This window comes from Sturnira hondurensis, unplaced genomic scaffold, assembly GCF_014824575.4.
Source record: "Sturnira hondurensis isolate 20B ecotype Veracruz unplaced genomic scaffold, ASM1482457v3 Scaffold0015056, whole genome shotgun sequence".
Classification (NCBI taxonomy): domain Eukaryota; kingdom Metazoa; phylum Chordata; class Mammalia; order Chiroptera; family Phyllostomidae; genus Sturnira; species Sturnira hondurensis.
The window spans coordinates 2,541,598-2,553,703 of record NW_028087687.1 but is presented as its reverse complement, the minus strand read 5'-3'; the positions used below and the strand labels follow the sequence as shown (position 1 = coordinate 2,553,703).

The 12,106-nt window shown below is 38.4% G+C and overlaps 1 protein-coding gene and 1 non-coding gene across 3 annotated transcripts in view; one reads left to right on the top strand and one right to left on the bottom strand.

Moving 5' to 3' along the window:
- The window catches only part of UGDH (UDP-glucose 6-dehydrogenase), a 28,470-nt gene that overhangs the window by 10,362 nt on the left and 6,002 nt on the right, over positions 1-12,106 (bottom strand). For both annotated transcript variants that reach the window (XM_037064317.1, XM_037064316.1), the window contains exons 3-5: positions 3,287-3,388; positions 540-740; positions 236-433 (exon numbers count right to left, since the gene is read on the bottom strand). In XM_037064317.1, coding sequence (XP_036920212.1) covers positions 236-433; positions 540-740; positions 3,287-3,388 — 501 coding nt within the window. The remainder of the gene's footprint in view (positions 1-235; positions 434-539; positions 741-3,286; positions 3,389-12,106) is intronic.
- LOC118999707 (small nucleolar RNA SNORA21) lies at positions 6,069-6,204 on the top strand. The gene has a single exon (XR_005069162.1). It is a non-coding gene; the product is annotated as a small nucleolar RNA SNORA21 (small nucleolar RNA).

The window sequence follows — 12,106 nt, the reverse complement described above, 5'->3', positions numbered from 1 at the left end:
TAAAAATAAATAAAATAAAATCTTTTTTAAAAAAGAATTTTCCATTGTGTTTTATACATTAATATCTGATGCCCCTTGTGAAAAATGTTTGTAACTATTTCATAATGTATAAGAATATTATCTTCCAAGCATACCTTTTGTTAATATTGAGAAAGTAGCTGTGTAACTAAACAGGTTTATAAGCAACAAATCCTTGGCTTTAAATTTAATGGAGAGTTGAATGCTATGTACCAACCAGCTTGGAAAGTTCTGAAGACCAAGTGTTAGTGGTGAGGATCTTCTCTTTGGGCACCCAGTGCTCATACACAGCACACAGAGCCTGCACAGCTCTCTGGCCCTCTGGGGTTTCATCCCCTCCAATCAGTACTCTGTCTGGGTTCTTCAGGTCCTTGATAGCCGTTCCTTCTGCCAGGAACTCAGGGTTGGACAGAACCTAGAACCCCAATGCAGAGACTTTTAAACTAGAATTATGGACAACTTCAAGGCATCGATATTTACATAAGAAGAACCAGATTCTAATGCTTCCTTTTTTTAAATACCTGTAAATTCAAGTTGGGTTTTGTGTTTGCATCAAATATCTGGCGAATACTTTCTGCTGCTCTCACGGGAACCGTGCTCTTCTCAGTCACAATTTTATAGCCCTGCGAGTTTTGTACAATGCGTCTGGCACAAGCTTCAATATACTTCAGATCTGCTGCCCGGCCTTTCCCCATTCCGTAGGTTTTTGTTGGAGTGTTCACCTGGTGGAAGTATCCAGGATTAAGAACAGATTATCTGTGAGATACTCAATGATTTCAAGAGAGGCCCTGGACCGTCACCTAGCTAGTCAAGTCGGAGGTTAACTATCATCAGTAGAGCTGACTAATCCTCCATTAGTTCCTAAAAAAACAATACATTTTGTAAATACAATCACCAGAAGGAATAGCTCAAAGCATCTGGAGAATTCACTCACTAAATTTTTGTTGAGAATTACCATACACGTGTCAGATACCAGGGCAGGCAAGATCTAAGCTAAGCCCTGGAGCTATAAAAATGAATGAAACAGTTCTTATCCTAAAGAAGTTCACAATCTGAAATGAAATGTAAATTTTTTTTCTTTCTTCTCTGCATTGTATGTGTTATCATGGTCTTCAAACTCCTTTTCACTCTCCTTCATCCTAGACCTATATCAATAGCTTTAAAAAATGTTTGCAGTATCATTCGCAAATATTTTCTTGGCTCCTTGAAGCTAAGAATTATCTAGCATCTTTAGGATACATACTATTATGTAGACAAAGACTATCAAACAGACAGAAAAATAAATCATGAGTCCTGAATCTAGGCATTTAGCTTTGGCTTAGCTATATTATGCAACCTTGAGGAAGTGCCGCTGCTTTTGCCTCCATGACCTCATTGGAAAATGAGGATGACATATTCTCTAAAATCTAACACGTGAGTTTTATAACCCTCTAATAAAAATGAAAGTACTCTGAGAAGTTTAAAACTCTGTACACATGCAATTTTTGAACCGGTAGTAAGTAGCACTGATTCTCCTCTCTTGAAAAGCTTATAACTACTGAAGCACAAAATTTAAAAAATCAAGCCAAAATAAATCAAAACTTGAAGATCGAGTTGCGGTGTGAAGAAAGAGTTGTTTGCATATGTGAAGCAACTTAGGAAAAGACTTAGTCATGGAGGTCAGGGTGCAATGGAGTACAGAGTGGCAATGAGGGCAGGGACAAGGTAAGACATGTCCGGGAGGTGATCACATGGCTTCTTCTGGTAAAGAAGCTCTGAAAGTAACAATTGAAAACCGACTTGTAGAAAACTATTCCTATCTGGAATTTCCTGAAAAATAATCTGGGGTGGAAGAAAGGGAAAGAAGTAGTAAATGAGACTAAATTAGCCATTGTAACTTGACAATGGAGAATGAGCGCTGTAAATAGGATTCATTATATTACTCTCTTCATCTTTTGTATAAGTTTGATATTTCTCATAATGAAAACTATACAACAAGCAAATTTAAAAAGCTGACCCAGAGGATAATGGGAATTAGATGTGTTACACAGCAATAAGTACCCTAACGGGCATATAAAGTAATCAGAAAATTTCAGGGCTGCGCAGGTTAGACCGGCTGAGAGGCATATGTAAAATCAGCTGTCAGACCACCCTACAGCAGACTCTATTGCTTGAGAACAGATTATTTTAAAAAATATTTTTACAGAAAATTCTCTTATTGCCATTCCAGGCCCTGGTTATCCAAACTAAGACAACCAGGAATACCTTATTCCAAGGGTCCAAGTTAACACCAAGTATCCAGTTACTCCAGAATATTTTCTCTGCCTCTACCCTACTCATCTGCAAGCTTTAGTGGAGAATGGGTAGATGAGTCACAGAGGCTGCCCCAATTTCTCTGAATTTAAAAAGCCAAAAAAAGAGACTGGCTTCATTACTACATTCTTCTGCAGTTCAAAGTTCACCAGTCAGAAAACAACCCCTTTTGAATAAGTTAGAGCCATCAAGAACATGCACACAGGGTAGATGGACCTAAGGATATTTCTTTCCTTTATCTCACGGGACGGGTCAAAGCTCACACAACTGGCTTTCCCATTTATTTCTCAGGCACTAAAGGTCTTAAGTCATATAACATCCTAGCTCAGCTACAAATTGGTGACAACTATACCCTTGCACACAGAATATGTGAGTAGACAGTCACCAGGACAGCAAGAAATAAGTCACCTTGGTTCAAGTACTGTATTACCAGAGCTTACCTCCAAGCACTGCATTTTTTTCATTACAAAGGTAAAACAGTTTAGCCATATTGTGAGCTCAAGGTGTCTGTAGGCTAGCCTGACAATCTAACCAGCAGATGCCAAATTCTAAACAATTAATCTAAAATGAGTTTTGGAACATAATTCAACTAGACAGGCGATGCCTGTAAGTTTGCAAGCAAACTTTACCCAATTCTCTTTACCTGACCTCTACCAACCAGAGCAAAAAAGAAATGATGAAATAAATATACTAGTACTACATTTGCTCACAGATTACCAAAACTTCCTATTCCAGATCTCAGACCAGAACTTTCTCTGAATGTACTTGTTTAATGATCTGAAACGACATATTTGACCGATTGATTATAGGGTTTGGTGAAGTGTTAGACAAAGTCGGTGACAACCACAATTCAACTAGACAACACTATTCTAAGTAATGCTGTGGCTCAGTGCAATGGATTTACTATTGGAATAGAATGAAACTTCTGTCTAGACAAGAATACATGAAAACTCACACAGCACAGGAAAATACTTACAGAAATGAATACAAGATCGGCTTCTTTAATGGCATCATCAATATTGGTAGAAAAGAATAAATTTTTTCCTCGACAAGCTTCTACCACTTCTTTTAGTCCTGGCTAAAAAAAAAAGAAAAAAGAAAAGGAGCTGTACATACTGTTTACCAGTCCGATGAGATAACCTAACAGTACAGCATTGCATGTGATAAAGCAGAAGTTCATACTGTAGGTTAAAGGTCTATATATCCTCCCAGATAATATCTTTGTAGAAAAATCCAAGATCATATACCAAAGGTCATAAGTGTACATTATATAACACTACCAAATAAAAAAATTAAATGCACCACAATTAAAGCAGCAGTTCATTTTAATGCTTTGTCATTGTTTACTGTGGGCCTGACTGTTTCATAAGAATTAATAATTAACTTGAATATCAACACAACTATCAGGAAACCCAGTATCTTCTGCGATTTCAGGCAAACAACTGATTTCACATTATTCTTTAGCCCCCAAGAATTTAGGCCAAACAACTGGTTGGGAAACAGTCAATATTTACACAAAAATAAACATAAATAAACAAAAATAAACATAAACATAAATAAACATTTCTTCTAAGTCCTATTGTAAGAAAGTTTGTTAAGAAATTGATTTCTGGAGAGAGAGAAACATTGATTTTGTTGTTCCACTTATTTACGCATTCTTTGGTTGGTTCCTGCATGTGCCCTGACTCAGCAGGTTGAAACCACAACATTGGACTTGAGCAGTTGAAACCACAACCTTGGCATATCTGGTCTACTCTGTGACCAGCTGAGATACCTGACCAGGGCAAGAGGCACTTCTAATGAAAACTGTTACTTTTCCTATACAATTTATCAGAAGAGATACTAATGTTAAGAATATTAAGCTGTGTAACACCATCTAACAGGTATTCCTGTGCCTCCCCACCCTCAATAAAAAATCAGGGCTAAACTGATGAGACCAGTCCTATCAGCAAAATCCAGACTGAAAATTTCTGCAGGATGAACAACTTAGTTTCTTCAACAAACATACTAACGAAAGAAACGGAGAAAAACTAAAATATTCTGGTCTTAAAAGATACTTAAATGATATAAATCTGTTGTGATATATGTATCTTACTTGGATCCTGATACAAATGAATTATGGGAGGAAGGACACATGTCAGAATTCTGATATTAAGAAACTGTTTAAAATTTTAGAAGTGATAATGCTGATGTGCTTAAGTTTAAAAACAATGATTATTTTTAGAGACACATAATTTGAGGCTCACGGATGAAATCGTAAGTGATCAGGATGGTTGTAGTGGGAGGGGGACTCCCCCAGGCTGGTAAACTGTTGAAACAGAGTGATGGGCCTATGGGGATTCATTCTCCTGATCTCTGTGCTTTTATTACATTTGAAATTTTCCATAATGAAAAGAAAAAAAAAAACCAAAAAAGTAAATCACTGAAACTTACTTTTCTTGGGGGAGAGGTTCAAACAATACCCACAATCCTATGGTTGTTTACATAACTATCTGTGTATATAGCAAAGTAAAAAGCCACTTCAGGGACTACAGGTTTAGAGTTATATCCAGAGGCAATTCACTTTTCCTCATGATCCTGAGGTCTTTGAACATAAGCAATCAGGGGAAGTATAAAATATAAATTCAATTTCCATTAATTTGACTAAAATATATACCAGGACCAGCAAAATATATGAACCACTAAAACCATGAATATAATGTCATCAGTCATAGTAACCATTTCCTTGGTTATTTTGACTATGTTATAAAAAATGGGACTACAGCATTATGGGATTTGGGGATTTTGCAGAGGAAATTTAATTTAGTCCTATACATAATCTCCTAACACTTTATTTAAATTAAAGTAACCTAAAATCAGAGCAATGCAGAATTTATACTAAGCTTCAATAAGACCTCAAAATTAACAATTACATTATTCTACTAAAACCAATGGAATATTTGTAATCTCTAAAAATTGTGTAGGAGCAATTAATATAGGTTCTACCTCTTACTAGATTCATTATGTAATTATCATAATTAGCACTTAGAATTTATATGATACTTTTTAAAAAAAGGATTTTATTTATTTATTCTTAAAGAGAGGGGGAGGGAGAAAGAGAGGGAGAAAAACATCAATGTGTGGTTGCTCTTCACATGCCCCCAACTGGGGGACCTGGCCTGAAACCCAGACATGTATCCTGATTGGGAATCAAACTGGCAACCCTTTAGTTTACAGGCCTGTTACTCAACCAACTGAGCCTTAATAAATAAGTCTTATTAAACGCCCCCCCCATCATGACTGTATTACTGTCGATCTCTCCCTTTATGCCCATCAAGATGTACTTTATGTAGTTAGATGCTCAGTTGGGCACATACATGTTTATAAGGGTTATATGCTCATGTTGGAATGATCCCTTTATTATGTAATGTCTTTCTATGTCTCTTATTACAGTCTTAGGTTTTAAAGTCTATTTTGTCTGATATAAGCATTGCTCCCCCAGCTTTTTTTCATTTCCCTTTGCAGGAAATATCTTTTTCCAATTCTTCACTTTCAGTGTGTTTGTGTCTTTCATTCTGAGGTGGGTCTATTTATAGACAGCATATACACAGGTCTTATTTTCTTATCTACTCAGCTACCGTATCTCTTTTGATTGGAACATTTAATTCACTTACATTTAAAGTGACTACTGATAGGTACATATTTATTGCCATTTTATTCTTTATAACTATGTTCCCCTTTTTTATTTTCTTTCTTGTTCTTAAAGAAGTCCCTTTAGGCCCCTTTGAAAAGCACTCGTTGGGCCTTTCACTAATGACCCACTGAGCCATCAAGAAAAGACAAAGTAAAAACACCGCTTTTGGGTGAAGTGGCAGCATGTCGTGCCGTTTCACTTCAATCGGTGGTGTGACAAGGGGTTAGAAAGAAAAAAAAGAAGTCCCTTTAGCCCTCGCTGATGTGGCTCAGGTATTTTGAGTGCTGACATGTGAACCAAAAAGTCACCAGTTCCATTACCACTCAGGGCACATTATTGGATTGCAGGCCAGGTATCTAGTTTGGGTGTGCAAGAGGAAACCAATCTATCTCTCATATGTTGATGATTCTTTCTCTCCCTCTTTCTACTTCCCTTCCCCTCTCTCTAAAAGTATATAAATAATCTTTAAATTTTTTAAAAAAATAACAAGTCCCTTTAACATTTCTTGTAATACTGATTTGGTGGCAATAAATTCCTTTAGCTTTTTTGTATCAGTGAAGCTCTTTATTTCTCTCTCTCTCTCTCTCTCTTTTTAATGAAAGCCTTGCTGGGTACAGTAGTCTTGGTTGTAGTCCCTTGCTTTTGATCATTTTGAATATTTCATGCCAATTCCTTCAGGCCTGAAATGTTTCTGTTGAGAAATCAGCTGACAGTCTTATGGGAGCTCCCTTATAGGTAACTGTTTATTCTCTTCCTGCTCGATTCTCTTTTTGTCTTAAACCTTTGCCATTTTAATTATGATGTGACTCAGTGTAGGCCTCTTTGTGTTCATCTTGTTTGAGACTCTCTGCATTTCCTAGACTTGTGTATCTTTTCCTTAACCAGGTTAGGAAAGTTTTCAGTTATTATTTCTTCATATAGGTACTCAGTCCCTTGCTCTCTCATCTTTTTCTGGTACCCCTATGATGTGGATATTGTTACACTTGATGTTGTCCCAGAGGCCCCTTCAATTATCCCCATTTTTTAAAAATTTGTTTTCCAATGTTTTTATCTTCATTATATATTTTTCCCATTATCATTTAGTCCCCTTACATTCCTCTCCCCCCTGATTTTTAAAAATTTATTTCTTGGAGACAAACATCAATGTGGAAGAGATACATTGGTTACCCTCACATGCCCCCAACTGGGGAACCTGGCCCACCACCCAGGCATGTGCCCTGACCAGGAATAGAACCTATGACCTTCCAGGTCACAGGCTAGTGCTCAGTCCACTGGGCCACACCAGCCAGGCTATCCCCATTTAAAAAAATTATTTCTTCTTTTTGCTGCCGTATGGGTGTTTACTGCTACCTTGTCTTCCAAATCACTGATTCAATCCTCTGCTTCATCTAATCTACTGTTGATTCCTCTAGTGTATTCTTCATTTTGGTTATTACATTCATTTCTGATTGGATTTTTTATGATTTTATGTGGTTTTTAATGATGTCTCTTTTTATAAGTTCTCACTGAGTTCATTCACTCTTCACTTAAGTTCCTTGAGCATAACACTGTTTTGAACTCTGTATCTAGTAGATTGTTTGCCTCCATTTCACTTAGTTCTTTTCCTAGAAATCTCTCCTGTTCTTTCATTTGATGCATGTATCTTTGTCTCCCAATTTTGGCTGATTCTCTGTATTTGTTTCTGTGTATTATGTAATTCTGCAATGTCTCCCAGTCTAGGTACAGTGGTTTATGTAGTAGGTGTCCTATAGGTCTCTGGGGCACAGTCTCCCTGATCACCTGAACTACGTGCTCCAAGAATGTCTCTTGGGTAAGTTGTGTGAGCACTCCCTGTTGTAGTTGAGTCTTGATTGCTGTTGTCCCATCTGTGGGAGGGGTTGATCCTCAGGCTGGCTGACTATGAGGATTAACCCTGACCACTCAGCAGAAGTGTGCAAACAGCTATGCAGGGGCTGACCCTACAAAGGAGACTTTGCCCCACCAGGGTCTGGTGCCTGATGAGATCTCCCTTTGCCTATGCCCTGGAGCTAACTGGGTTATGCTCTGATGTGGCCTGATGCTCACTACCTGGTATGTTTGTTCTAAGACTTCTTGGGAGGGATTCTAGTAGAGATCAATGCCAGGCACTCCTTGTAACTGGCCTCGGGCCACTTGTTTAGAGCTATAAAGCAACCCAAACTGCCTCTGCTGGACTTTAGTATGTGTGGAAGGGGACAAGTTGAGTACCAAGGCCAGCTTTCACCACCCACTTGGGACTTGCAGCACTGAACCTGGGGACAGCTCAGCAAAAGGCCCAAGGCACCCCAAGATCTACATCTACTGCTGGCTGTTAGAATGAGTCACTGAAAGAACCTCCGGTGGTATTCAAGTTGCATGAGATAGGTTATCAGTGAGTCACCAGGTAGGGGTGAGTAGTGTTCACAGGTTGATACAGATTCAAACTTGGCACCAGGCTGGGTCTGAGGACACTCAGCAAAAGTTTCTGTGTACACTTAGGCCAGCCACCACCCACTTGGGGCCTGCAGACCTTTGTGGTGGGGAAGGGTCTTGAGGAGTTGTTAGGGTAAGACTGGCAGAGTTCATCAGGCTAAAACAGACCAAGATTTTGCTGTATGGAAGGAAGGACTCTACACAAGAACAGTGGTGCAGGTCAGGAATGTGGGGGGGAAATGTTCCTTGGCTTAAGAGTCACAAAACTCAGTTTCTGCCACCCCCCAAGTTCACCCTGACCTCCTTGAGCACCTCCCTAAGAAAGTCTGCACTGCAGGCCCAGGCTGGCCACAGACAGCCAACTCTTCCACAAGGCCCTGAGCTTGAAAGAGCAAGACCACAGTGAATCAGGAGGGCTAATGTATTCCCCCAGGCAGATGCTGCATGGAGGTGAATGCCCAAAGTAGGAGACCATTCTGCGTGGCGAGGGCCTAGCTCCCAGTGGAAAGCAAGGTCCAATGCACAGGACCCACACCCACAGATAGGTTCTCCCGTGGGGAATCAGGCCTGCGATGTACTTAGGCTGCTTTGAGACTTGCTTTTTCCAAACCTCCCTCACCCTGAATTGAGACAGAAAACATTTATTGCAAAGTAATTTCCTAAAATCCATGCTAAATCTACCAATGATGAGTGTAACTGGTTCAACCACTTTTCCCTTTTCATTTGCAAATATCCTTCTTCTGTGATATGATTAACAGCATTGGCTTCTTTGTTTTCTGTAAAAGGTAACCACCTAAAGTGAACCTGGGCATAGTAAATGAGGACCATCATGTAATATGCCGAGGAAAAGAAATAAAGGCCTGTCATGGTGGAGGCCGCGGCCTTTTCTCCCCTTGAGAGGAAAGCCATGTCGTCTCTTTTCCTCCATGGCACTCAATAGTCCGTGTGAATTTCTCGTGCCTCATTCACAATGTGGTGGACCCCACAAGTCGGGGTCCATATCAGCTCAACCCAAGAAAGATGGCATCTGTGGGCAGTGTGGGAAAAGGGCTCAGAACAGGGACCTTGAAGACTGTCCCCTCAGCCTCCTCCCTGAAACTACACAACCCAGTCTCTCCCTGTATGACTCCAGTCTATTCTGAGCTGCCTTCACTCCGCCATAGCCCAGAATGTGTGGTTGCTAACGGGGTTTTGTTTGCAAACCCTGTAAGAGGGTGCCTAGGTTTCTAGCAGACTCTCATCTCTCTGGTTGATGGAATTTCCATCAATTTTCACAGCCAGATGTTATTTGGGCTCCTCCTCCTGGTTCTGGTGCTCTGGGCTGGGGAGTCCAGACTGGGGTTCAGACCCCTTGCCCCTCTTGGGGGAACTCTGCTGGTGGGTGAGATATCCCTCCAGATTCTCAACCACCACACGTGAGTGTAGGGCCAGCCCTTTTCACATCTTTACCCTTCCTACCAATCTCCATGTAGCTTCCCCTATAAATAATTTGTCATAAGACACATGTTCAGCTGGGCTTCAGTTGGTTCTTCAGGTTTATAATTGTTCTATAATTTAGTTGTAATTCACTGTACCTTGGACCTGGGAAAAGGTGTGTATAGTTTCCACCTACCCTACCACCATTCTGGATCCACCACAATCACTATTTTAAATGTAAAGCACTGAAGTCTTAGGAAGAAGAATTTCAGATATGAAATAATGGAAATAGTAATACTAATGAAAAGAATCTGATTGGTTAAAAACCTGGCCAGGAGACATGCCCAGGCAACTAATTTTTTCTTTTTTCCAAAACAAAATGTCTAATTCTGATATATTACAGATAATATATACTTTTTTTCTAGTTCAGGATGCCCATAATTTTTTAAAAGATTTTATTTATTTATTTTTAGAGAGAGGGGAAGGGAAGGAGAAAGAGGAGAGAAACATCAATATGTGGTTGCCTCTCAAGCACCCCCCTACTGGGGACCTGGCCTACAACCCAGGTATGTGCCCAGACTGGGAATCGAACCAGCAACCCTTTGGTTGACAGACCCATGCTGAATCCACTGAGCTATGCCAGCCAGCACTAATTTTTTTGTTTTTAAGTAAAATTTTAATTTAAACAAAACAAAAAATACAGAAAAGTACACATACATTAGTATAGACAAGTAACCACTATCCACATGAAAAGTTAGAACATCAGCAGTAACTCAGAACCTGCAGTGTACCCTCTCCTGGTAACTACCTCAAATTATCATCCTGCTGAATTAGATTAGTTTGTCAATTTTTGAAATTTATATAAATGGATTATAGAGTATATATTATTTTGTGTCTGACAACACATTACTTTTATGAAAACTTAACCATATTCCTGCATGCAAGAGTAGTTTCATTCATTTTCAATGCAGTATAGTAATTTATTGCAGGACTTAAACCATAGTTTATGTATCCACCCTACTGATAATGAACATTTAGGTTGTTTTCCATTTGTGACTATTATTAATAGCACTGTTAATATCTGCCCTTGGTGCACATATGTATGCATTTCTGTTGGATGTACTTAGTAGTGGGATTGCTAGGTTATAAACTATATGTATTTTCAGCTTTAGAAGACACTGCCAAACAGCATATAAAATTCCAGTTGCCCTAAGTCCTTGTCAACAATTGTTATTTTCAGTAATAATAATTTTAGCCATTCTAATGGCTGTCCTCTGTTTTGAAGTCTAGAGTATACTGCTGGCAGAATTAGTTACTGAATGACTGAATATAAATATGGCTTACAAGTTTTCAGATGATTGTAGCCCTTTATGGATATCAGAATTATAACTCTTTATCAAGTTATTGTTCCAAAATGTTTTTAGAAATTCCCCAAACCAAATACGGTAGTACAGAACTGGGTTGAACTTTCCCATTCCAAACACCTAACATGCCTAAAGACTGGTTAATAACAGTCTTGTAATAACAAAGTTTTTCTTGATAGTGGAGAGGGGTAGAATATATGGCGTCTGGCACAAATAACATGCCTTTTTTATTAAAAAGCCATAAGCATGTAATTCTGTAACATAATACTATCCCACTCAAGCACACCATTTGACATTTCAGGTGAAATGTTCAAATTAAAACTATAAATTATTACACCCATATTATTACCCTACCAACCACACTCAAGCAGGCATTAATTCTGCCAGACCCTGTATATATAATAGAAAATAATACCATAAAATTTTTAAATGTTTCTTTGTTAGGCTTCAAAAGCATAGTATCATGAATGCATTTTACAGTGAAATAATAAAAATAGGACTCAGCTTAATAAAATACTTACAAGAGTATTTTCTTAACTACGCATTCCCTAAATTCACAGAAATTTTGAAATTCTAATTAAACAAATTTGTGTTACTAAACACTTCATATGAAAGTAACCATTTATCCATCCTAGGTTTACCTGATATAAGTACAATAACTCAAAAAATATAACAGGCTTACATATCTTAATATTATAAACAACCATAATTTAATTTTTATATAATACCACTTCTTAATTTTTCTGTTATAACATGGTAACCATACTAACTGGCAGAATTTAAAACGAAGAGTAAAAATTACCCATAATCTCACTGCACTGATATAATCATTAATAATATTATAACATACTTCTTTTTAGTCATTTTCCCTGGTCATACTTAACATCATGTAATTATACTGTCCATAACACTG